Below are 24,654 nucleotides of genomic sequence, written 5' to 3'. Positions count from 1 at the left end.
CCGGACGGACAGCCGGGGACCGGTCTGTGCCTTCCGGAGGGTCGCAGGGGACTGGGCCCCGCCTGCCCGCGGCCGTGACCTGCCCACGGATGCCTCCCCACAGACGCCCTCGCTCTGGTCTCCCTGACACCTTTTGTCCCCACTCTTCACCGTGGGCCCAAAGAGGTCCCAACAGAGAACCCAGCCGCCCTCTCCGTAAAAATGAAGAGAACGCCACTCATCCCTTTCTCTAAAAAATGTTATTTTTTAATGTTGAAGTATAATGAACATTTTTAGATGACATTAAGAAACGTTTTTAAATTCGGTCTTGAACACTAACCTAGTGTTAGGGTTCTGCTAGGACAGGCAGGGAGGGCCCTTCCTTGGAGCTTGCCGCGGGGACACCGCCCCATGGACACCGTCCTCTTGCAAGCCAGGCCCCCCAGACATGGGAGCACGGAGCCCCGGGGGCCGTGGTCCTTGGGACACCAGCATCACCCCACTGCGGACCCCGGGCTCTGCCCTCCGGAGGGTGGGGGGAGGCACCCGCGGTTTAAGCCCTACCTGTGGTTCTGTGACGCGGTCACCCGCACAATGGGTCCCAGTCTCTCAACTCCAGCCCCAAGCTGCGTCCTTCCAGGCCCCCGGGAGCCGAGGGCGCACACATTCCCCCCTTCCGGCTGTCGTCAGTCCGGTCTCCCCACCCGGCCCAGGGCAACCTGCTCTCCGTCCACCCATGCGCTCCGGGTCCCACCCAGGGACAGGTGCGTCCCCACGGCACAGCATACCCCGGCACCCTGCTCCGTTGCCCTAGCATCTGCTGGGAGCCTCGGGACGGCGTGGCCCCAGGAGAGTCGCAGGGGTGGTTCCCGCTGGGGGAGAACCTGTCCCAGGCACCCAAGCTTCACGGGGCGGGGCAGGGGGTAAGGGGGTCACTGGTCACCTCGGCATGCTGTAGAAGCATCAGCCCCGTCTTCACGGGGTTTCTCTCCTACATTGTTTTAGGGCCCACCTGACTTCGGGGTGACCTCACCTTAACTAAGTACCCCTGCAACCACCCCATTTCCAGATAATTTCCCATTTTGAGCTGCTGGGCACTAGGACATCAACACATCAATCTGTGTGTGGGGGGGGGGGCAAGGCAGCCCAGGCCATCTGCTTGGGGCTCGGTGGGGTTCTCTGTGGATCTGGTCTCCTCCTGTGCTGGCGAAGCGTCCCGTGGAGGACTCCCGCCCTCCCCGCCGTGTCCATGCAGGGTGTCCACGCCAGGAGCCCCGGGAGGCTCTCCCGCTCCTCTTCCTGCCACGTCCACCATTACCTTCTCTTCAAAGTGAGCGATGCTGGTTTCTCACTTTCTGCACAATTCCCTTTTCAAGTTAAAAGAGCGGGGCATAAAACCGCAAGTTGACTGAAACAAGCAACACAAAGGACACGCACCACGGTGGCTCGCGGACCGCTGGGGTGCGGCTGTGCGGGGCAGGGTCCACAGGCAGGGGCGGCCTGGGGTGGCTAGGGCAGCGGGCCGTGCACCCCTAACAGCCCCGCAGAGGCTCCGTGATGCAGGACGGACTACGGGACTGACTTCCAGGATCCTCTCCCGTGACATACCAGTTACGGAGTAACGAAGGTGCCTGCGTGCGGGCTTCCTACCGTGGGCCACACCTGCTCCGCAGCTACCCTGCCCCCACGGTCAGTGCAGTGTGTGCCTGTCGCAGAGGCTGGCTTGGGGACGTTTGGGGGATACCCATGGCTTGAGACCTAAGGGGACCCAGGCCCGGGTGCATTTGCAGGGACCACGGCTGCCTTTGGACACCACGTGGTGCTTGGCACAAGGAGCTGAAGCAAGCAGGCGTGGGTGTGGAGAGCACAGAACGAGCCTGGCTGGCCGGGGCTGCTGGGGGGCCGGCGTCCGGCGCGGCAGTGTGTGATGCAAAGGGCCCCTGTCCTACCCCAGGGCGGCCAGCCAGGGGCCGAGGGGTAGCACTCGGGGTGCCTGGGGAGCCTGGCCAGAAAGGGCTGGGGGGCTACCAGGGCCTGTCTGGCCTGTCCGCACGCAAGGGCGCTGCCGAGATACCCACGGGGTGCTCGGTCCTTTGTCTCAGGAGCTACAGGGTCAGAGGGGAGAAAAGTGACGTTTTGATGAGATTCCTCACTAAGGCACAGATTTCGCACAACTTCTTTCCTTCTTCAAGGCCAAGCTCCTGAGAAATTCTGTCTCCCGCTTCCTACAGCTCGGGAGGGGCTGTGTGGCCGCAGGCTCCAGGCAGCCGGCCCAGGCGGTGGCCCCCATCCTCCCCCGGAGGGGTTCCACCCCAGGTTCCGGATCTCGACAAATGTCTGCTCCACGTTCCCAGGAAGAGAGCCGCTGCGGGCAGGCCCGCCAACGGCCCTGCACAGAGCCCAAGGGGCAGATGGACAGACGGACAGGGGCTCAGACCACGGCACCCAGGCGGCTCATCGGCTCTGGCGGACTCTGCAGGACTGTGCACAGGAGCTCTCTGGCTGCAGGCGGACCAGGACACAGAGGACAAGAACATGGAGGACCCGGCCAAGTGTCGCCTGTAGGGACAGGAACGAGGGGACGAGAAGGGCCGAGGGGACGCCCGGCGGAGTCCCGCTCTGCGCCGTCAGCTCCAGCAGGCAGGCAGCGGGCCTGCTGCCCTTCCTCGTCAGGGAGGCCTGCAGTGGGCGCGGGGACCTCCGCGGGAGACAGCGTCCTCCTGCCGGGCAGCGGAGGCCGGGCAGCTTCCGGGCGCCGCTCGCAAGGACGGCCGCTCCCGGAGGTGAGAGGCGCGCATGTGGGTCTCTGGGTGTGCGCGGGCGCCGCCACCCTGGCCGGGGAGGGGAGAGGGCAGTGGGGGCGGCCGGGCAGGGAGGCGGCCAGCTCCTCTAAGGCCACTGGCTGCCGGCCGCCGGGTAGCTGGGCACAGTGGGATACTCCGGCAGGCTGTTCCCCGAGAAGTTGTTGTACTGAGCCTCCCGGGACGGTGGGTTCCGCCACGCGCCTGTGTTCCACTCAGTCTGCGCCTTCTGGAAGCTTCCGCCAGCCCCCCGGTAGATCCTGTGCACCTGCAGGCACAGAGGCAGAGAGAATCCAAACTGAGTCTGTGGCAGGCGACAAGACCCGCTTGTGTTCACGGTAGGACCTCTCGCAGGAGTCACAGAAGCCACAGAAACAGCTTCCCGGACGCGTCAGAAAACGCCAGAGCCGACATGGTGGCCTCAGAGGGCGCCGGCCTGATCCACCGCCACGGTCCCCCCGCTGCTGCCGTGTGTGGCCGCCAGCACCGCTCTCCTGCCCTGCTCTGGGGCCGGGCTCTCGGGCCGCCTGACACGGGCGCCCTGCACTCCACGCCCTCTCTGTGGCTCACGGTCTCCTAGCCAGAGACCGCCAGGAAGGACTGACTCCCCACGACAGCGCAAGGAACGTGGGCCAGGGCTGGAAGCTCTAGAAATTCTGGAAAACTCAGCAGGTGAAAACTGGCATTTCAACTGGGTGCTCTGCTGACCGGTGGAGCGAACCCCGTCGCTCACGGGGATCCTCCTGCTGCTCCGTGACTCTTAAATACCCTCTCTGCCCTCTCAGTGGGAGGGGGGGACAGACAGAGAGCTCGCACAGACAGCCGGAGCCCACCCTCCGGAGCCCGCCCACCCCACCGGCCACTTGCGAGGATGGCCCTCCGCGGCATCTGGAACCGGACTGCGGGCTCCGGCCAGCTTCAGCCACCCGACCCTGCTGGGGGGCTCGGGTCCCTGAACTGTCTGTGTGGACGCGAGGCTCGGGCTGAGCGCCTGCTCCCTTCCCCGAGTCGGGGTTCCTGGCCCGAGCCAAGCAGACGGGCCCGCGAGACCGAACCCGCGGAGAACCCGGCGCTGGGTCTCTGCCAGCCCCCGGAGACCACAGCACACATGCACGGTGCTGTCTCGTTTGGGGGGAAATTAAGCGTGTCCCGTGGGACACCCCGGGAGAAGGCTCTGGAAGCTCCCGCCTAGTGCCCCCACCCCCACACCCCTGGCCTGAGCTCATTTTGCTTCCTGTCCTCTGTCTGTATAAACCACAGCCATAGGAAAACCATCTGCTGCGCTCTGGGGTCCTCCCGGTACACCCCTGCACCTGGGCCTGGGGACGGACACAGGCGTGGTGTCGTTGCTTAGGAAGAACACACTCTATTTGAGTCCATGAATCTTTCTTTTCTGGCCCCACAGGCGTCTTCAGTTAGCATCTACTTTCTAATTTCGGATGTTTGCAGCTGCGCGGAAGTCCCTGGTTGCAAACATCGCGCCGTGTGGACTCGATCCCGGAACCACGTTCAGGTTCACTCGCCGTGTGTCTGCGCGCACACTCGTGGGTCCCACGGGTCCCTCCACACCCCCCCAACTGTCCACACAGCTGAAAGCATTTGGGGTGCACACGGGGCGAGGGGTGCGGAACAATGCTTCTGTGTTCGTTCCCAGACAGCCAGGTGCAAGGGCTCAGGCCTGGTGTCCCCCGCGGCCGCGGGCCTGCCGGCTTCCACGGGGCTGCACGGTGACCATTCTGCCGCAGTCTCCGAGCGCCCGGAGCCGTCCTGCCCACGGGAACTTTCCGTGGCGGTGGAGACGGCCCACCAGCCCCACACAGCCGGCAAGTATCCAAGATGAGAAGGTTGTGGTAGGCACCCGCCAATTCTTACTTTTACTTAATCTCAATTTAACTGTACTTGGCGGCCAGCATCCAGCGGCGGCCAAACTGGGCAGCGTGGAGCACACCCCGGGCCACGCATGTGCTGGGCGCTCTGGCATATGGTGTCCCGGAAGGCAGATGCGGCCATCAGCGGCCTCCACTATGCTGTCCCCCCAAGCCCGCTTGAGTAACGGTCAGCTCGTTCCCGGACACTCAGTCTCTCGCTCCTTAAACGGGCATGAGACGAGCTCCCGGGGCTCGGGGGCTAGGGCGATGGCATGCATGGGAAGATGCTAGAAGTCTCCGAACCCAGAGGACTTACCTTGATGATTGCAATGGCCATCATGGCAGCGGACATGGAGAACATGATGGCTGGGAGCAGCATGACCACAGCAGCCCCGACACTGGTCTGGAAGAACCCGACTGCCGCCAGCCAACCACTACAAGGGGCCAGAGAGAGCGAGCATGGGTGCCAGCACATCCACCAAACAAGGAGCCCAGTACCCTCCATGTGTAAAGATCACCAACAAATCAACAAGAAAAACAATAAACAACTAACAGGGAAATGGGTGATTGGTACGGGGACTTGCAGGGAACAATGAACACACAAAAAGACGCTCAAACCCAGCAACAAGGAACACACGCGAAAACGGAGTCGCTGCGTCCCCTGCCACACAGGCAAGCGTGGCGCATGCAAGGGGCTGTGGAGAGAAGCCCTGCCCTGGAGGGAGCGTGGCCCTATGCGGGGCAGCGGCAGTTACCACACTAAGCTCTACGCGCCCCTGGCCGCACCCAGCTCTCGTGCTCCTAAGAATTTACACTACAGAATCACGAGTCACCATGAAAAGCTGGGGGGGCCCTAAACGTTCACCCGCTGGAGAGAACACAGATGCCTGGTGTGCCACAGCCTCACGATGGATGCTGAGGTGGTGTGCAGGAAGCGAGAGGGCAGAAGAGTTAAAGAGCCCTCGGTACAGCAGGATCGCGTGAGGCACGTTCTGTCCCAAGCACGTGTGGACACACATCCGCACCTGCGTCTAGGGCCGAGAGGCAGGAAATGACTTGCGCTTCAGGGACGTAGAAGACCAAGCAGGAGCCGGGAAGTCAGGACTCGTCCGCGGCTGCCAGCTACCTACCCCACATGCCCCGTTCAGGCCCTCCAGCGGCTCCGCGGGCAGCCCCGTGTTACACGGGCCAGCCAGCCAGGCCTGCCGGGTCCAGGCCCCCGCAGTCACACGCGCCCCCGCGGTCACACGCGCCCTGCCGCCTATAGCCCTGCGGCAGCGCCCCCGAGAAGCAGAAGGCTGCGTCCCGCCGCCCCGACGTGAGCCTCGCCGTGCCCCACGCAGGAGGCCGAGCCCCGTGTCTCCGGAGGCCGCCCACGCCTGTCGTTGAGTGTCCTTGCGTCTCGGGCAGCAGGGTGGGCGCTGGCGCAGGAACACACGTGGTTTTCTCGGAAGCGTGCTCCGGGGACCACGTCACGTTCTCAGCAAAAGGGAAGCCGCAAGTCCTCCCAACCCAAGTACGTGACACGGGGGTGGCCGAGGAGCCAGAGCCGCAGGCTCACTCTGTGCTGGGCACTGGGGACAGACCGGCCACCCGCTCCCACTCAGTAGGGGGCTGGGAAAGCCACTGGGGAGGGCGCCTCGGCCGGGCAGGGGACGCAGTGTGGGGCTGAGCCAGGCGGCTGGACGGTCCAGGTGGGCGACAGGTGGTTGGAGGCCCTGGGAGGGGAAGAAATGCTGGCGCGGCAGTGGGGGAGAGTCACCCTTGGGACCAGTGTCCTCCCAGCAGGTCTGCGGCCCGGAAAGAGGGGTCAGGCGGGCGGGGTCCCAGCCTGAGGTCTGCGGTCTCTGGGGGAGGTGAAGGCACGCGCAGGCAGGAATGCAGGCCGGGGGACCTGCTCCACGGCCCCAGCCTCCCCGCAGGACCAGGACGGAGAAACATCTCATGTATGGGTGACCACCCAGGCTCCAGGGACAGTAGGGGACACACTGGTCTCCATCAGCTACAACTCGATGAACAACAGAGCCTGCCACGAGCCGTCCAGGTCAGGAAGAGGCCAGGGCGTCCACGGTGGCAGCGGGGAGGAGCCGGAGGGCAGGGCTCAGGGAGAGGACGAGGGGCGCCGGGGGCTCCCGCGGCGGGGGAACCAGGGGGGGAGAACACGGCGTGAGAGACGGAGCGGAGACTCCCCAGAAGTGCAGCCCCGCCACCAGCACACACGCGAGACATGGAGACACGTGTCACCACTGTGTCAACAAGGGCAGGCAGCTCGCATAGAGCAACCCCCGACGCTGGTCGGCACGGACGGAAGCACACAGCATGCCCCCCACGCACAGCAGTGTCCCTGGCACCAGCAGGAGCGGGGCCTCCACACGCTGCCCCAGGGACCGACCCCGAGCCCACGATACGCAGGGAGGGAACCAGACACAGGAGGCCACACGGGGTGTGAGTGCACGCGTGTGACACGGCCAGACCAGGCTCCTCCACGGACGGGAAGGGGGCTCGTGGGGGCAGGAGGCTGGTGAGGGGGTGACGGCTGACGGGGACGGGGCTGCCTCGGGGAGATGAAACCTTCCTCAACTAAACAGAAATGACGGGTGCACACTCTTGAGGGTGCACGAAAGCCACCAAGCTGTCCACCGTGAGAGTGAATTTCTGGCCTGTGACGGGGGGCTCACTACCGCCATTACTCTAAAAACCAAATTGCAGATTGGACAGCCACACGCAGAAAAATGAAGCCGGACCATGTCCTTACTTCACACACGGAAACAGACTCCGAATGGATGAAAGACCTCGGCGTGAGGCAGGAATTCACCCCAATCCTTGAGAACACAGGCAGCGACCTCTTCGACCTCAGCCGCACCAACTTCTTCCTAGGAACAGCACCAAAGGCCAGGGAAGCAAGGGCAAAAAGGAACTATTGGGACTTCATCGAGATCAAGAGCTTTTGCACAGTGAAGGAAACAGTCAACAAAACCAAAAGACAACAGAACGGGAGAAGATACTCGCAAACGACATACCCAATAAAGGGATAGTGTCCAAAATCTATAAAGAGCTTAGAAAATTCAACACCCAGAGAACAAAAAATCCAATCAAGAAAGGGGCAGAAGACATGAACAGACATTTCTGCAAAGACAGCCAGATGGCCAACAGACACATGAAGTGCTCCACATCACTCGGCGTCAGGGACATACAGATCAAAACCACAGCGAAGGGGCGCCTGGGTGGCTCAGTGGGTTAAAGCCTCTGCCTTCGGCTCAGGTCATGATCTCAGGGTCCTGGATCGAGCCCCGCATGGGGCTCTCTGCTCAGTGGGGAGCCTGCTTCCCCCTCTGTTTCCGCCTGTCTCTCTGCCTACTTGTGATCTCTGTCAAATAAATAAATAAAATCCTAAAAAAACAAAACAAAACAAAAAACCCACATTGAGATGCCACCTCACACCGGTCAGAATGGCTAAAATCAACACGTCAGGAAACAACAGATGCTGGCGAGGATGCGGAGAAAGGGGAGCCTCCTGCACTGGGGGTGGGAATGCAAGCCGGTGCGGCCACTGTGGACAACAGCGTGGAGGTTCCTCAAAAACTTGAAAAACAGAGCTACCCTACGACCCAGCAATCGCACTACTGGGTATTTACCCTAAAGACACTAATGTAGTGATCCGAAGGGACACGTGCACCCGAATGTTCACAGCAGCGAAGTCCACAAGAGGCAAACTATGGAGAGAGCCTAGATGTCCATCAGCAGATGAACGGATAAAAAAGATGTGGTATTTATATACAATGGACTACCACGCCGCCTTCAAAAGAAATGACATCTTGGGGCGCCTGGGTGGCTCAGTGGGTTAAGCCGCTGCCTTCGGCTCAGGTCATGATCTCGGGGTCCTGGGATCGAGTCCCGCATCGGGTTCTCTGCTCCGCGGGGAGCCTGCTTCCTCCTCTCTCTCTCTCTGCCTGCCTCTCTGCCTACTTGTGATCTCTCTCTGTCAAATGAATAAATAAAATCTTAAAAAAAAAAAAAAAAGAAAAAAAAAAGAAATGACATCTTGCCGTTTGCAATGACGTGGGTGGAACTAGAGGGTATTATGCTGAGTGAAGTCAGTCAATCGGAGAAAAACAATTATCATACGATCTCCCTGATGTGGGAAAGGTGAGAGGGACTGTGGGGGCGTGGGGGGCAAGGAAGGAAAACATGAAACACGATGGGACTGAAGAGAGACAAACCATAAGACTTTTTAAAGAATTTATTTATTTATTGGACAGACAGAGATCACAAGTAGGCGGAGAGTCAGGCAGAGAGAGAGGGGGAAGCAGGGTCCCCACTGAGCAGAGAGCCCGATGTGGGGCTCGATCCCAGGACCCTGAGACCATGACCTGAGCCGAAGGCAGAGGCTCAACCCACTGAGCCACCCGGGTGCCCCTCATAAGAGACCCTTAATCTCACAAAACAAACAGAGGGTTGTGGGGTGGAGGTGGGGAGGGGGAGGGGTGGGGTTTTGGACCTTGGGGAGGGTATGTACTATGGTGAGTGCTGCAAAGTGTGTGAGCCTGACCATTCACAGACCTGAATAACACGTTATATGTTAATAAGAAATTAAAAATTCTTTTTAATTTTAAAAATTGACATAAATACTATAAAAATGAAAAAACAAAATAGCAAACCAAACTCGGGAAGCGCAGGGCAAGGAAGCCTCCGTTCCCACAAACGAGCTGGAAAGAAGGGAGGGCGGGCGCGGGGCAGAGCCCGGGGAGGGCCGGCCCACGGAAGCGCGCACACCGCACGGGCACAGGCGGCCGACCCGAACGTAGTTAAACCCCACGTGGGAACAGAAGAACACCGGTGGCCACGTGGGGCTGCCGACGACGGCCCAGCGGACGGCAGCGCTGCACCCGTGCGGGCCTCCAGCAGCGGCAAAGGCCTGTCCGAGGCCCAGGGCGCGACGGCCACAGGCGCGCCATCCTTCTCTGCGTCTCCCTGGAAACCCCAAAGAGGCCCAACACGGAAACCCTACTGGGGGCGCCTGGTGGGCTCGGCTGCTCCCAGCTCCCAGTCTTCGGGCTGCCTCCCACCGCCTCCCCGCTGTGGGGACAGGCCGGTCCCCTCCCCCGGTTCGCCCCAGGGCTCAGCGCCGGCCCCAGAGCCTCCCCGGCTCTGCGCTCCCTCCGCAGTCCTACCCGGGGGGCTCCCGGAGCAGTCTGGGGGGCTGGGGGCAGGGACAGGGCCCAGCCCAAGGGTGGACCCATCCCAACCCTACGGCGGCGCCCAGGCCTGGAGCACGCACCAGAGACCCAAAGGACACGGGATGCAGAGCACACGACTAGCCTCTTTCAGCCTCCTCTGCCCCTCCGCGGGACGGTCCCGCCTTTCCTGACCTCGGCCAGGTGACGGCCAAGCACATGCAGCTGCCGCCCCCGAGGGGGTCCTCCCCAGGCTGCGCGTCGGGAGCGTGATCGCAAACCCCCTCGCCAAAGAGAGCGCTTAGAAAAAAAGATAAACTATAATTTAAAGAGCTTTTTATAAAATTCCTTGAATTTAGAAGTGGGCTCCACGCCCCACACGGGGCTGGAACCCACGAGGTGTCGCAAGCCCCCCAAGCGAGCCAGCCAGGCGCCCCGAAAACGCCGAGTAAAGGAGCAAAAACGAAAGCCAGAGGAGGGCGCGGAGGGGTCGAGGCCGGCTTCCCAGACACGGAGCAGCGCCGGGGTCTTGGACAGACACGTACGAACGAAGGACGCTCGTGTGTGTCTCAGAGTCCTTTTCCTCTCCAGGCCCCCAGGGAGGCGTTTGCAGAAATGCCCCATGTGGGAGCGACAGACCCTTAGGATGCTGGGCAGGCAGGGCCGCCCGAGACCACCCCCCGAGGAAAACCGCACAGCTGGCCGCTGTGTGTCCCGTCAGGCCAAGACCAGGGACGGCCACAGTTGCAGCCGCAGATACCCGTCCCCTGGCAGTGGGCCACCAGGGACCAGAGGGGCGCAGTCACCCTGGGCTGGGCTCCCAAAGGGAATGTGGGTCGGCAGACCAGCACCCCAGGGTCCCCATTCCCTGCACCGAGCCCCGGGGAGGCCAAGGAGCTCGGTGGGATCCCAGCCACCCCAACGAACGTTCCAAGAAGGCAGAGCCAGGAGGACCCCAATGACAGCTCTTCACCACCTGCACAGGCCCAGCGCCCAGCCACAGAACGGGAGCGGCGAGCGGCGACAGCCGTCCGTGAGAGCAAGCAGGCCTGGAGCCGCACGCGGGGTGCTGTGCCCCCTCCCTCCCCTCCGGTTCTTCAGGAGAGGAACCGCTTCAGAGCAGCTCTCTGCCCCGGCTCCCCAGCTGGTTGGTCACCTGTCCCCAGCCCTGCCTGGCCTGCACTCCAGCAGGGACGGAGACTACCGTCCTCCCTCTACAAGCCGGCCCCTGGGGACAACGTGGAAACCGGGGTGGGGTGACACCGGACGGAAAACAGCTTGCACGGAGGGCCGGAGCCCGCCCCCCCCACCGGCCGGCTCGCGAGGCTGGCCCTCCGCGGCTCTGGAACCGGACTGCGGGCTCTGGCCAGGCTCGCTGCTGGGGGGCTGAACCGTCTGTGCAGATGCAAGGCTCGGGCTGAGCATCTGCTCCCCGACGGGCCCACGGGACCGACCCCGCGGAGAACCCGGCGCTGGGTCTCTGCCAGCCCCCAGAGACCACAGCACACACGCACGGCGCGCTCTCGTTTGGAGGGAACTAAGCGTGTCCTGTGGGACACCCTGGGAGAAGGCTCTGGAAGCTCCCGCCTGGTGTCCCCGCCTCCCACGCCCCTGCCCTGAGCTCACTTTGGTTCCTGTCCTCTGTCCTCTGTCTGTATAAACCATGGCCATAGGAAAACCATCTGCTGGGCCCTGAGGTCCTCCTGGCACATCCCCGCACCTGGGACCCCGATGACAGCCCTTCACCGGTCCTCCAGACCCAGATCTGGGAGGAACCCGAAACCAAGGGTCCACGCGGAGCTCATCTGCTCAGCAGACAGGAAAGAAGCAACACCAGGAAGCCCCAGGGAGGCTCTTCGAGAAACAATCCCAGGTGAGAGTAGAAGGTGACTCGCGGACTTTGTAACGGGGAGCAGAACACACAGGAGGGGACGGACACCAGGAAGGCGCTGAGGGGCAGGCCAGGAGGCCACGAACACCCCAAGGGATGCCAACCGAGAGGCCAACGGGGCACACCTGAGCAGAGACAGGCTTCCAGACCCCCGACAAGGCCGAGCACACACACCAGCAGCCTCGAGCAGCCCATGGGACACTCCATGCCAAAGACACGACCTGCGACCAGCTAGCAGCCCCACAGGCACCCACATTCTCGTCCTGGGAGCTGGGACGTGTCCCTTCCCAGAGCAGAGGGGACCTCGTCAGGGCCGTGAGATGGGGGTGACCCTGGGTTCCCGGGGTGCCCGGCGTCCTCACCAGGTCCTCACGAGAGGGAGGCAGAGGGCGGGTGTCCCAGAGACGGGCAGACCCGGCGCTGCCGGCGGGGAGGATGGGGGGCCGCGGGCCAGGAAAGGGCAGGAGCCGGGTCTCCCTGGAGCCCGGGGGGACCAGCCCTGCCAGCACCAGGGTTTTGGCCTCATGAGGCCCACGTCAGACTTCTGACCCCAGAATTGTGAAACGAGTCTGTTTAAGTCGCTAAGTTTGTCCTAACTTGTGACGGCAGCTGCAGAACTGGGTATAAACCCTCAAAGACAAAAACCCTAGCTCTCTCCTGACAGCAGGGTCACAGGCAGCTATCCTGGGGGGCCTCTTGCTGTCCGCAGAGCCGCTCCTCCCGGACGCGCCCCCAGGGACACACCTATCAGCCTCCCGGAGGAGCTGGGAGTGCGTCCCAGGCAGGACCCTCAGGGGCAGCAGGCCCCGGGTGGGCACGGGCAGCAGACCCCAGCCCCAGCCCTCCAGGGCCACCGGAGTACTCACACGCCGTCCCTCACCCTGGGAGGCTGGAGCCGCACCCGCCCCACGGGGACCGCGTGTCACCCCCGCCCCGCGGGGACCACGCCACCCCCGCGCGGCAGCCCGGCGCCCGGCTCACCATGCGCCCCATCCCGCAAAGCCGACGGCCTGGATGACGGTCAGGACAAACTGGGCTCCGAAGATGAAGAAGAAGGCCATGAAGTTGAAGGAGCTGTCGGCGCTGCAGAGGGAGAGGGCACAGCCGTCACGCAGGCCGCGTGCGCACGGCGGGACCGAGGAGGTGCCGGCCCCAGCGCACCATCGCGCCAGCGCACGGGGGCTCCGACCGGGCGGGGACTCCACGGGCCACACCGGCCTCTCCGGGAAAAACTTCTGTCCCCGGACAGAGTCCCGGCTGCGGAGGGACGGAGGGGTTTCATGGTGAGCGACGACGCCCACAAGGTCGCTGAAGATTGACCCGGGGAGGAAGCGTGTCACAGACTTAGGGCGCCCCGTAGGCTCTGCGGAAGACACGGACGGTTGCCAATGGGGCCGTGGCACAGGCGACCTCCAGGTCACTGAAGGAGCACGGGGCCTGCAGGACCCCGAGGGCCGCGGGAGGAGGCAGGGCGCTCCCAGGCCGTCCGCACGCCGCAAGCATTGCTGAGCGAGGCTGCCTGAGCTGGCCCGGAACCCGGAAGAACGGCTCCTTCCAGCTTCGGCAGCCGGGTGGGTTTCTAGTTCTTACGTCCCCACCCCGGAGGGCCTCAGGGAGCTGGCAGAGTCCCTGAGCCCGGGATTCGGGAACCATCAAGGGGCAAACACGGCAGGTCCTGAGGAACAGGGGGCCTGCTGGGGTGAAGGTCCACAGAAGCCTAGAGCTGCTTGCGAACACCCAGTGCATCCCCCGCACACAGGAGTGTCCCTTGGCCCCCGGCAGGAGCGAGGCGCCACCACGCACTGCCCTGGGGACAACCCCGAGCCCACAACGCTGAGGGAGGGAACCAGACACAGAAGGCGCCACAGGGTGTGAGTCCACGCGTGTGACACGTCCAGATGAGGCCCCTCCATGGATGGGGACGGGGCTCGCGGGGGTGGGGCTGGGGTGATGGCTGATGGGACAGGGTTGCCTGGGGGCTGAGGGAATGTTCTGGAACTACACAGAGTGATGGTGCCACAACCTTCTGAAGACACCAGAAATGCTGACATGCGTGGGCGGCTACGGGAACGGCCTCTCGATTCAATCCCTACAGGACAAACCAGACCGCCGTGCCGGCGTCTAGACGGCCACCCCGGAGAGACGCCGTCCCCCGACCCCACCGGACGGTCCCAGACACGGACGTCTGAGGACGCAGGCCCCGAGCACACAGGGTCGCGCGTCTGGCCGTCCCCTGCGCCGGCCCGGCCCGCACTCACCGGAAGGCCTTGTAGGCCGGCCGGAACCAGCACACGTAGCCGCACGGGGAGAAGAGCAGCAGCCACAGCAAGGCCAGGCCGAAGTTGGCCCCCGAGCCGCCTCCGATCCACCAGGCCAGGCAGGCCACGAGGTTCACCGCCAGCGTGGCACAGTAGACTGGGGAGGGGGCGGAGGGTGAGTGGGCTCCAGGGCAGCCAGCCTGGGCGCCTCCCACCCCCTGGGAAAGCGGGGCCGGGCTCTGGTCAGCACGGGGCGTCGCAGAGCCAGACGAGGGCTCAGAACATATCACTGTCAGAAAGGCGAGGTTGAGCCCAAAATCCGCGCTCCCGCCGCCTGAGGTTGGGACCAAGTTCATGGTGGGGCTGTCCGGGGCCGGGGTCAGAGGGGTGCAGGGAAGCCCCGGCCCCGCCCCGGGCCCGCCCCCGCCCCGCCCGCTCACACAGCCACAGCCACAGCCCCGCCCCGGGCCCGCCCCCGCCCCGCCCCGCCCGCTCACACAGCCACAGCCCCGCCCCGCCCCGCCCCGCCCCGCCCGCTCACACAGCCACAGCCCCGCCCCGGGCCCGCCCCCGCCCCGCCCCGCCCCGCCCGCTCACACAGCCACAGCCCCGCCCCGCCCCGCCCCGCCCCGCCCCGCCCGCTCACACAGCCACAGCCGGTAGATCCTCTTCACCAGGAGCTGGTGCTCGATGGGGATCTCGTCCGAGAAGTTCTGGTAGAAACAGGGCTTCAGGGGGATAAACCTGGGCAGCGGCGGGAAGTTGTTCTCCTTTTCTGCAGGGACACAAAACACCAAGGAACGATACCAGGCGGGGGGCCTCAGTGACCGCCCCAAACACGTCCCCATCCCTGTCAACCTGCAGACGTGTCCCCTCCCGCGGCAGAGGGGCCTCATCAGGGCCGCGAGCCGGGGGTGACCCTGGGTTCCCGGGATGCCCGGCGTCCTCACCAGGTCCTCAGGAGAGGGAGGCAGAGGGCGGGGGTCCCGGAGACGGGCAGACCCCGCGCTGCCAGCGGGGAGGATGGGGGGCCACGGGCCAGGCAAGGGCAGGAGCCGGGTCTCCCTGGGGGGACCAGCCCTGCCCGCGCTGGGGTTTTAGGACTCCTGACTTCACAACATGAGATGATAAATGTGGGTTTTTTTTTTTTTTTTTAAGATTTTATTAGAGAAAGAGAAGCAGAGGGGGAGGGGGAGAGGGAGAAGCAGGCTCCCCAGTGAGCAGGGAGCCCGATGCGGGGCTCCATCCCAGTACCCCGGGATCATGACCTGAGCTGAAGGCAGCCTTCTCACCGATGGAGCCGCCAGGCGCCCGGTGAATGTGGTTCAACCCCCTCGGCTGTGGCGATCGGAAGAGCAGCTGGAGAGACGCGCAGAGCCCAAGGCTGCCAGCACCCCACGCCATAGAACGTTCTGGCACTCCAAAGGCACGCGCTTCCTGGGGCAGCTCAGACACATACCCACCAGCCCCGGGTTCCAACCACAGCACTTTAGCCTCTCTGAGTCCTGGAGCCCAGAAGTCTGAGCTCAGGCTGTGGTGGGGCCGCGCCGCCCCGGGGGCTCCACAGGAGGGTCCCTCCTGCCTCTCCCAGCTCCTGGGGCTGCAGGCAGCCCTTGGCGTGCGGCCACATGGCCTGCGTCGGTGACAAATGGCCATCTCCCATGTCCTTATGGGAACACCCGCCACCGCATCACGGCTACCCTATCTAGTGTGACACCCTCCCCACTAACTACACCCACAGCGGCTCTGCTTCCAAACACGACCCTGCTTCACAGGTGTGGGAAGACGGGACGGGTCTTCCGGGGACAGGGTTTAGCCTGAGCACGGCATGGTCCACGCCACCCTCAGCCTTTGGAAGACGTCACCTCTGTGGCCGGACGCCTCCTGAGCACCTCGGAGGGCCAGGCCGTGAACCAAAGCCAGAGGGGGGCTGCCTTCCTGGCAGGGGGACGCTGACAGTAATCACAGTGACTGAGCAAGAGGGGAGAGCCAGGAAATGCTGCGGGGGGTGGTGGTTAGCTGTGCTCCACCGGAAGGGCCGGGGCGCCTGGCTGGCTCAGCCCACCGAGCATCTGACTCTTGGTCTCAGCTCTCGATCTCCATCTCGCGGTGGTGAGTTCGAGCCCTGCACTGTGCTCTACGCCGGGCGTGGAGCTCACCCGCAAAGAGCCGTCACGTGAGCCCCGCCTGCTAAGTGTCTGCCCGAGGCTCAGGTCATGATCCCGCATCCTGGGATCGAGCCTCACTCGGAGGAGCCTGCTTCTCTCTGCCCCTCTCCCCTGCTTGTGTGCTCCAAAAAATAACATCTTAAAAAGAAAAAAAAAAGTTGGTACTTCGAAACGGAGACTCCAGGAAGTGAAAAGGAGAGGCCCTGGGCTCCGGGGGAGGGCGTCCGTGTGTGCGGACGGAGAGGCAGCGGGGAGCCCAGGGACCAGGGAAGGGTGGAGAGGCGGAGGCGGAGGCAAACTGCACCTTACCGGCCGCAGAACCCTGAGGCATGACCACAGGAGGCAGGAAGCCACGGGTCCCAAGCCTGAGCGGAGAGAGGAGCTGATCCTGCTCTGAACTCAGCCTCTGTGATCAGGTGTGGGAGAAGGGCCCCAGCACGGGCCCCCAGCTTCCATGCCACAGTCCCTGGTCACCACCCTTCACGGCTCCTGTCCAAGGCCCCAACAAGGACCCCACCCGGCCCCCCGCCCCGCTGCTCCCTCGGCCACCAGCACCTCTCTCCTTCCTGGATGTCCGACCCCCACCTCTCCTGCCGCCCACAGCAAGGACAGAGTGACGCTTCCCGTGGTCAGGCTGCGGCCCAGAGGTGAAAACCCCCACCAAATCACATCCCTTTGAAACCCTATTTTCTTGGCAAATAAGAAGCCCTGGGGGACGCCTGGGTGGCTCAGTTGGTTGGACGGCTGCCTTCGGCTCAGGTCATGATCCCGGAGTCCCGGGATCGAGTCCCGCATCGGGCTCCCAGCTCCACGGGGAGTCTGCTTCTCCCTCTGACCTTCCCCTTGCTCATGCTCTCTCTCACTGTCTCTCTCTCAAATAAATAAATAAAATCTTTAAAAAAAAAAAAAAAAAAAGAAGCCCTGGGACACGTTCTGTGTAGACTCGGCCCTCAGGAGCCTGGGTTCAAATCCCAGTGCCACCAGCAGCCGGATGACCTCAAGCACCCAGCGCCCCACCCCGCCCTCCACCCGAGGACGGGGGCGAAGCTAAAGCTAACTACACACACAGGGCGGGGGTGAACGTGGGCGGACGGTGTGCACTCCGGCCCCGCGCCGGGGCCTTGGGGCCCCAGGGCCCCCTCACTGTACCTGCACATCCCACCCCCCCTTCTGAGAGGGACGAGGTGGGCACGCCTGTGACAGAGTGAGTGACACACGCAGGCATGAACCCAGACGCCCAAACCTCACACCTCGCGGTGCCGTCCACGACCAAATGGGCCCCGGGGCAGAGAGCCTGGGGCAAGCGGACAACCCCACAGACACCGGCATCGCCCTCCCGTCCGCTCAGAGCGAGGAACGGACCCCAACACCCTCCCCGGGAGGAAGAGAACGGCGTGTGCCCCCGGGGGGGGGTTGTCAGGTGGGTCTGGACACTAGGGGACCCTCCCACAGGACCCCCCCACCGCAGGACCTCTGGGTGAGACTCACCAGACATTTCCGCTGTGACAACTGGGCGGGACAGAAGCCTAGGGCCACCTGGAGGAGAGACAGCCACAGTCAGGAGGTCCCTCAAGGCTGCCGGGGGACCCCGACCCCAGCTGCTCAGCGGCAACCCCAGCTAGAGGCCTCAGCTCCAGGCTGCCCCGGGGGCTTCCGTGCTCTGGTCCCAAAGGGCACCCCAAACCGGTCAGGCCGGCCCCACGTGCCGCGTGCAGAGCCTCCCGGGCAGCGTCCGTGCTGGCAGAATGGGGGTCGGCCTGCTGCCCCAACACACAGCCGGCCAGAACCAACATGTTCCTGGGACCCCGTGGACCCACGCCACCTCCCTGTCCCCCCCAACCCCCAAGCTCCCTCTTTATCCATGAACAGCTCCGAGCACCTCCTCAGCGCCGCTGAGAACTGGGTCCACGCTCAGTGCTGAGTGACATCGCACGAGTCGCACGGCCTCTGTGGTCTGCACCCTTGCCCCTGCAAGCCTGACGGAGCTAAGGGCCTCGCAGCGACCTGAGACGACTGGGGACGCAGCTGGCCACTGGCGGCCCTTCCTACACGGAACCAGGGGTGCCGGCATCACGGAGGAGCCTCGCGGAGCAGGCTGCCACCAACACGTACACCTGTGGGGACTCTGCCAGTCCCGAGGGCCCTACGGGTGGGCACGGCCATCACCAGGACAGAAGCTAGGCTCACGGGGCCGTGCCCAGCGCCCACCCAGGCCTCACCGTCCCCAACACTGAGAACCTACAGATAGCTCCCAGACGCACGTTCGAGGTGACAAGGTTCCACTGACACCGAGCTCCCACAGTCCACTCCCCACACCCCCGGGATACCCTCTGCTCCGGCCCGGCCCAGCCCTCCGTGCCCACATACCGGGTGGGCTCACAGACCCACGGCACTGCCCATCCATGGCACTGGCCTGCAGGCAGACCCCCTCCCCTGCCCTGTGCCTGTGGGCTGGGGGGGGGGCGGCTGGGGCAGACCCCCGGGCTCCAGGGGAAGCTCAGAGCAGGGATGAACGAGGCCCCACAGGGACCCCAAATCTGCACACGCTGGTTCTACTGCTAACTGCTCTGGGGCAGACCCCCAGCTGGCCCCACCTGAAGCACGGGAAACGGGACCGCGACCAGAAGCAGCCATTCAGGGAACGGAGTGCAGGCCACCCCCGCCCTGTGTCAACACCCCAGGGCCAGCTCCACCCTTCCAGAACCAGGACACAGGCCAGGAGGTGCCCCCTAGGCCAGCACGTGTCCCCCACATGGCTCAGGAGCTCCCCTTCCCACATATAAACCCCAAACCTTGACAAAAGTGGTCACCTGATCCAAGGACCCTTGCCTACCACGGTCCCCTGCCTCTGTCAACAGACACCAACCTGGTTTGGGGCTATTTATTTTCACAAGCAGAGCCGTTTCCAGACCCAGAACAAAGGGGATCCTGTCCCAGCGGACCCTCGGGCTTGGGGCAAGAGGTGGCTGGAGAAGGAAGTCCGAGGGCCCAGCCCCTGCCCAGGCTGGACCGCACGAAGCTCAAGCCCGGGGAAAAGCTCCGCTGGGGCAGGAACGTGTCCCCACACGCCAGCAGGACAGTGAGAGGCGGAGGCCTGGCGCTGCAGTCTGAGGGAGCCGAGCTGCCGGTGCCTAGGGGCCAGGGTCCAGCCGGCGGCACTGGGCCTCCAGGACCCCACGGAACACCTGGAAGCGGTGGTTGAGGTCGGGCCGGGCGTGGATGCGGAAACGGGTGCCCAGGGCGCCGTCGGGCGAGGGGGCGCCGTAGAAGACGCGCTGCACACGTGAGTGCACCAGGGCCATGGCGCACATGGCACAGGGCTCGCGGGTGACGTACAGGTCGTAGCCCGTGCACACATAGGGGAGGCTGTCCGTGCACGCGTCCCCGTCCTCGTCCAGCTTGCGCACAGAGCCCACACGGACACCCTGGGGGGCACCGGCCGGGGCGAAGGAGCAGGCGGGGAAGGGGCCGAGGTCATAGGCGCCGCGGCCCTGGCCCTGAGCCACCAGGTCAATACACACCATGGTGGCGTGCAGCAGGGGGCGGGCTCCGCTGCTGCAGTCGTGACCCGTGGCCAGCACGCGGCCAGAGGACGGGTCCACCACCACGGCTCCCACCGCCCTGAGGCCCCTGGCGGCTGCCTGGTGCGCCGCCCACACGGCCCGCTCCATGTGGGCCTGCATCGCCGTGCGCTCCTGCGCCGAGAAGAGCCGCCCGGCCAAGGCGCGTGTCACCTGCCTGTCCTCATGGAAGGACGTGGGCCAGTAGGCACGCGCCTCCTCGAACTGGCCTCTGGTCAGGGGTGGCCGGGCCGGCACAGGCACCAGGAAGGGCTGTCCCAGGCCACGAGGGTCCACGGCCGGCTGCGGGAGGAGCTCGGCGAGCGACCTGGCCCCGGCGGCTGGCCCTGCCAGGCACAGCAGCATCTCGAGCGCATGCGGGCCGGCACGGCGGCTGGGCCGCACCCTCTTCAGGTGAGGCTGCGCGGGCAGTGGGTGCACGGCTGACACCTCCTTGAGAAGCCGCGACGTTTGCCGCTTGTCCAGGATGGGCGCAGCGTAGGCCAGTACCAGCTCCACGTTCCTGGACTGCTGCTCGGACAGGACCGGGACGGCTTGCCACGGCTCGGGCTCGGGCTCGGGCTCCGGGCTCCCAGTGTTGCCGTCCACACGCTGCTCCCCAAGGCCCGGGGCTGCCTCCATCCTCGGCACGGCTCCGACTGTGGGAGACAGAGACCGGAGCAGACATTCATCCGTCGGCTGCAGAGGCCCCGGCAGAGCGCAGCAATCCGACCCAGGTCCCGGGAGCGTGCGGAATCCGAAGGCTCGTCCGAGTCCGCGCACACGGAGTGCACCGGTGGCCGCGCTCGGGCTCACATCCCTCCAAGTCCTGGTCTGCAGAACTCAGCCCAGCACTGACCTTCTGTCTCCCTGGCGCACGGGCCACTGTGGACACGCACGCCAGGTCTCACCCAGTGAGAAAAAGACCACGGACGGTCTCAGGACTCGTCTTCACGCCGGCCGGTCGCCAGGTCCCAGCACTCATTCCCCCTGCCTCTCTGCGCTTTGGAAACGGCGGCTTCTAGAACGTGTAACATCACGTCCGGACCTCGCATCGTGCCCCTGATGGTCGGGACCGCCACGGATAAGGTCAGACCCCAATTCCTGGTCATCTCGACGCGACTGTGGGGAATCCTTGCTGCCCCCACGTGCCCACACCACACAGCTGGCTGGCATCTGGGGCAGACCGGCCCCCTTCCCTGTGGACAGGGAAGGGCTGGAATCCCCTCTGACAACCGGGGGCTTCCACGTCTCACGACACGCCTCCCAGCCCACTCCTCGGCCACCCCTAACCGCGGGTGTTCATCAGCCAGGCCCGCTGGGAGGCACAGGACAGCCTCACCCTCCAGGCTATGTCCTGAGCTCATGATACACGTCAGGCCAGCACGCAGAGCCCGGGTGCTGCCGGCAGCCACGAGGGACTGGAAGGTGCAGAAGGCCTCCCAGCACACGCACGGCACCATGCCAGGCAGGGCCCACAGCAGGGCCCACGGAGCCGACTCTAAATCGCCCCCAGCACACGCCACGCCCAGGACCCCACAGCCCGCACGGACCCTGAAAGCTCCAGGTCTCCACAGCAAAACACGCGCCCCACCTGCCCCACTGAGAGTACAACTCTGATGAAAACAGAACAGCCGACAAGTAAAGAAGCCTACCCCGGGACGCTGCCGGCCGGGGTGCCAGCCCCTAGGCAGGGTGGCAAAGCCCCAGCGTCTCTGTCTGACCTGCGGCTGCTCCACTCCACACCCAGCCACGCACCTGGAGCTCCGAGAACACACGTTCACCACGAAGAGCACACGAGTGCTCTCAGCAGAGCCTTCACGGCACCCGGAACGCGGACACGGCCCAAGCGTCCTTCGATGGATAAGGGGACACACACAGTGGGTCCCCCACACACGGGAGCAGCCCCTGGCCGCCAGCAGGTAGGTGTGAGGTGTCCCCATGCACCCTGGGGACAGACCCCGAGCCCACAACACTCAGGGAGGGAACCAGACACAGAAGGCCACACGGGCTGAATCCACGCGTGTGACACACCCAGACCGGGCTCCTCCACGGACAGGAAGGGGGCTCGTGGAGGGTAAGAAATGACTACGAATGGGGACGGAGCTTTTCTGGGGGTGGGTGGAGTGTTCAGGAACAAGACTGTGATGATGGTTCCACAACCCCATAAAAGTCCTAAAAACCACAGATCGGTCCATTTTATTTTTTTTTTAAAGATTTCATTTATTTATTGGACAGACAGAGATCACAAGTAGGCAGAGAGGCAGACGTGGGGGGCTCCCCGCTGAGCAGAGAGACCGATGCGGGGCTCGATCCCAGGACCCTGAGATCACGACCCGAGCCGAAGGCAGCGGCTTAACCCACTGAGCCACCCAAGCGCCCAGATCGGTCCATTTTAAATGGGTGAACTGCCCCTCGGTGAAGCCACTAAAAAAAAGGGAGGGGTGAGGGCACCGGGCAGTTGCCAAGTCAGCAGACTCCAAACAAGGCCCTAGGCCTCGGATGACAGCTGCTGGTACTGTAGCCGCCACGTGTCCTCCCAGTGACCCAGAAGGGAGCTCGGGGGCTGGCCCCTTTCTGCAGGACAAGCCGAGGCTCTGTGAGCTGGAAGGACTTCCTGGAGCCACCAGGCAGGGAAGGCGGAGTCGGGATCCGACCAGCTCTCGGGCTGCCTCCAGGGCCCATCCCACAGATAAGGAGTGAACAGCTTCTGGAGACGAGGTCCCCGCCTGAGCTCGAAGCCCAACGTCCAGAGGGCAGCGCCAGTCCAGTGGCAAACAGGGTCCGCGCACCAGGGCTGTTTCAGCCAGCCGGGACGTGCAGCGGGCTGGAGGCCTCTGGGGTACCCGGCTCCTCTCTCATCCCGGAAGCCTGAGATCAAGGCCCGGCTCCAGGCACCCAGCCGCCTCCACACCCCCCGCACACCATCTGCTATGCTCACCCAGCTCAGTGCCGACCCTGGCCCGTCCGGGGGCAGCCACAGCCGGCTCAGAACCGAAGATGCAGGGTCCCAGTGCCTCTGCCTCAGGCACTAAGTCCTAGACCACAAGGAGGGAGCCTCAACTGCACATGGGAGCCCCCACAGGTGGGCCAGGGACATAGGACCCTAACACAAGTGTCCGGCAGCTTAGAACTACCCCCCCCCGTGTCACCCCACCACAGAAGGGGTGCCCTGGGAGTCCCTAAGACTCTGGTGCTCAAGGGAATCAGGAAATGGCACTGATTCAGGCAGCGGAGTCTCCCTGCAGGCAACACCCAGTAAACTCAGGCTCGAGGCCCCGTCTCCCCACTGGATTAGGAAGGCAGGCCAGAAGCTGGGTGTGAACCCCGGGGCACCAGGCCTAAGCCCCAGCCTCAACGTCCCCCTCTGAAAAACGGGAATCCAACACCATCACGAGGGGCTGTCGGAGGCAGAAAGGGACGAAACCCACACGAGACCCCACAACGGCCGGGGTCCAGTGATGCCCGGGGTGGGTGGGGGGAGACGGTGGGTGGGCAGAGTCAAGGAGGGCTCCTCGGAGGCAGTGACCCGCAGCTGGCCCTGGAAAGCAGGCAGCCCTGAACAGGACAGCCAGGGCTGGAGTCCCAGGCCCACCCGCAGCGCGCGAGGTGCTGGTTCGGTGCTGGTTCCGAGGGCGGAACCCGGGCGGCTCCTGGCCCAGCGGGGAGGCAGGGAGCTGCCATCTGCACCCTAACGAGCTCCGCACTGCTGATACGGCGTTCTCCGACGGCGGGGCGTCCTGCGCGGCCCACGCCCTTCGGTGCACGGAAGTCCGAGGAGGTCGGGCGCGCGGGGTGCAGCCCGGGCCAGGCCAGGAGAAGCCCCGGGCCACGCACGCTGTCGGTAAGGACAGGGCAGCGCCCGTTTACAACGTGGAGAGGCCTGCAGGGGCGGGACGCCAGCACACGCGGGACCCGGAGGCAGGGGGCTGGCCGCGACGACCCCAGGCACGCGCGCGGGGGGGGGGGGGGGGGGCGAGCGGAGCCGCCGGGCGTACGGGGTCTCCACCCCCGCGCCCGCAGGGGCGCGCGCACGCGCACAAGGTCGACGGCGGGGCAGCGGCGGCCGGTGGCCCGACCGCCCCACGCGCACGCGCAACGCGCCGATGCCCCCGGCAGCCTCCTGGCGCCGGGCACGGCCGGCGTCCCCCGCCAGCCGAGATACGCTTTCCCCCGCGCCCGTCACCACCCCGGCTCGCCGTCCGTGGGAGCCGGGGCCGCGAGAGCCGAGACGCCGGGACCCCGCGCTTACCTGAAGAACCGCACGCGAGCGCAGCGCCTCCCAAGGCTTAGCAACCGACCGCCTGCCCCGCCTCCGCCCGCGCCGCGGGGCACGACGGGAGCGTAGTTCCAGGGGCGGGGTCGGCGCGGCACAGGGGCGGGGACCGGGACTACAATCCCCACAAGGCTGCGCGCCGGGCCGCGGAGCACCGCCCATCTCCCGAGCGCCGCTCCCGAGACCCGCGGGAGCGCGGGGAGAGCTGAGTTGAGGGTTCGAGACCCCTCTGGGCGGAGGGGACAAGGGGACGGCGGGGGCCGTTGGGGAAATCGGACTAGGGAGACTGAGGCAGAGGCGGACCCGACACCCAGTTTGCTGCTGCCGCGTGGCTTCAGAAGGGCTGTCCTCAGAGACCGGGGCGGGGGTCAGCTTCGCATAGTGGCCCGGATTGGGCGATTCTTGGCCTCGGTGTCCCCGTCTGTACAGCGGGCCAAGGGGGCCTCTTGGCTCTTTTCGCCAAAACGTGCTAATTGTAGGAGCAGCTCCAGGTGTTCGTGGTGAAACACTGAGCCCAGCGGTTCTGCACGTCGGGCGACGTCTGGGGACCTCCGCGGCGGCTGGGACGGGGCGGGGGCGGGGATGCGCGCGCGGCGCCCGAGCCGGCGGCCGGGGGGTCCCTCGGCGCCCGGTGCCGCGGCGCGCAGGTTGGGGGACCCGGCGGCCCCCGTTGCTGAGC

General features: G+C 64.9%; 3 protein-coding genes across 3 annotated transcripts; all 3 read right to left on the bottom strand.

The window, feature by feature from the left end:
• Positions 1 to 224: 224 nt before the first annotated feature.
• On the bottom strand, positions 225 to 24,038 carry SCAMP4 (secretory carrier membrane protein 4). Its single transcript, XM_032359007.1, has 7 exons — positions 23,952 to 24,038; positions 17,628 to 17,675; positions 14,618 to 14,746; positions 13,972 to 14,128; positions 12,695 to 12,796; positions 4,965 to 5,082; positions 225 to 3,048 (listed from the first exon to the last, which is right to left on the bottom strand). Exons 2-7 carry the CDS (start codon positions 17,632 to 17,634, stop codon positions 2,869 to 2,871), a joined length of 693 nt encoding a protein of 230 aa, XP_032214898.1. The 5' UTR covers positions 17,635 to 17,675; positions 23,952 to 24,038; the 3' UTR covers positions 225 to 2,868.
• ADAT3 (adenosine deaminase tRNA specific 3) lies at positions 19,250 to 24,035 on the bottom strand. The gene is made up of 2 exons (XM_032358710.1): positions 23,952 to 24,035; positions 19,250 to 20,358 (listed from the first exon to the last, which is right to left on the bottom strand). Exon 2 carries the CDS (start codon positions 20,339 to 20,341, stop codon positions 19,271 to 19,273), a length of 1,071 nt encoding a protein of 356 aa, XP_032214601.1. The 5' UTR covers positions 20,342 to 20,358; positions 23,952 to 24,035; the 3' UTR covers positions 19,250 to 19,270.
• LOC116567837 (serine/arginine repetitive matrix protein 1-like) lies at positions 22,052 to 24,137 on the bottom strand. The gene is made up of 2 exons (XM_032303171.1): positions 23,474 to 24,137; positions 22,052 to 23,439 (listed from the first exon to the last, which is right to left on the bottom strand). The coding sequence occupies exons 1-2, from the start codon at positions 24,135 to 24,137 to the stop codon at positions 23,201 to 23,203; spliced, it is 903 nt and encodes a 300-aa protein (XP_032159062.1). The 3' UTR covers positions 22,052 to 23,200.
• Positions 24,138 to 24,654: the final 517 nt, after the last annotated feature.

Source organism: Mustela erminea, chromosome 1 (assembly GCF_009829155.1).
Source record: "Mustela erminea isolate mMusErm1 chromosome 1, mMusErm1.Pri, whole genome shotgun sequence".
In the NCBI taxonomy this organism is placed as follows: Eukaryota; Metazoa; Chordata; class Mammalia; order Carnivora; family Mustelidae; genus Mustela; species Mustela erminea.
Note: the sequence above shows the minus strand (reverse complement) of the source record. Positions and strands in the feature narration are given on the sequence as shown.

Bases quoted from the DNA above. Each gene is read 5' to 3' on its own strand.
- SCAMP4 (XM_032359007.1), bottom strand. The intron at 14,129-14,617 runs GTGAGCGGGCGG...CCCCCTCCCCAG, and splicing joins GATCTACCGGCTGTGGCTGT to TCTACTGTGCCACGCTGGCG. The intron at 12,797-13,971 runs GTGAGTGCGGGC...CTCCCTCTGCAG, and splicing joins CCGGCCTACAAGGCCTTCCG to CGCCGACAGCTCCTTCAACT.
- ADAT3 (XM_032358710.1), bottom strand. From the start codon at position 20,341: ATGGAGGCAGCCCCGGGCCTTGGGGAGCAGCGTGTGGACGGCAACACT.
- LOC116567837 (XM_032303171.1), bottom strand. From the start codon at position 24,137: ATGGGCGGTGCTCCGCGGCCCGGCGCGCAGCCTTGTGGGGATTGTAGT. The intron at 23,440-23,473 runs GACTTCCGTGCA...TGGGCCGCGCAG, and splicing joins CCGCGCGCCCGACCTCCTCG to GACGCCCCGCCGTCGGAGAA.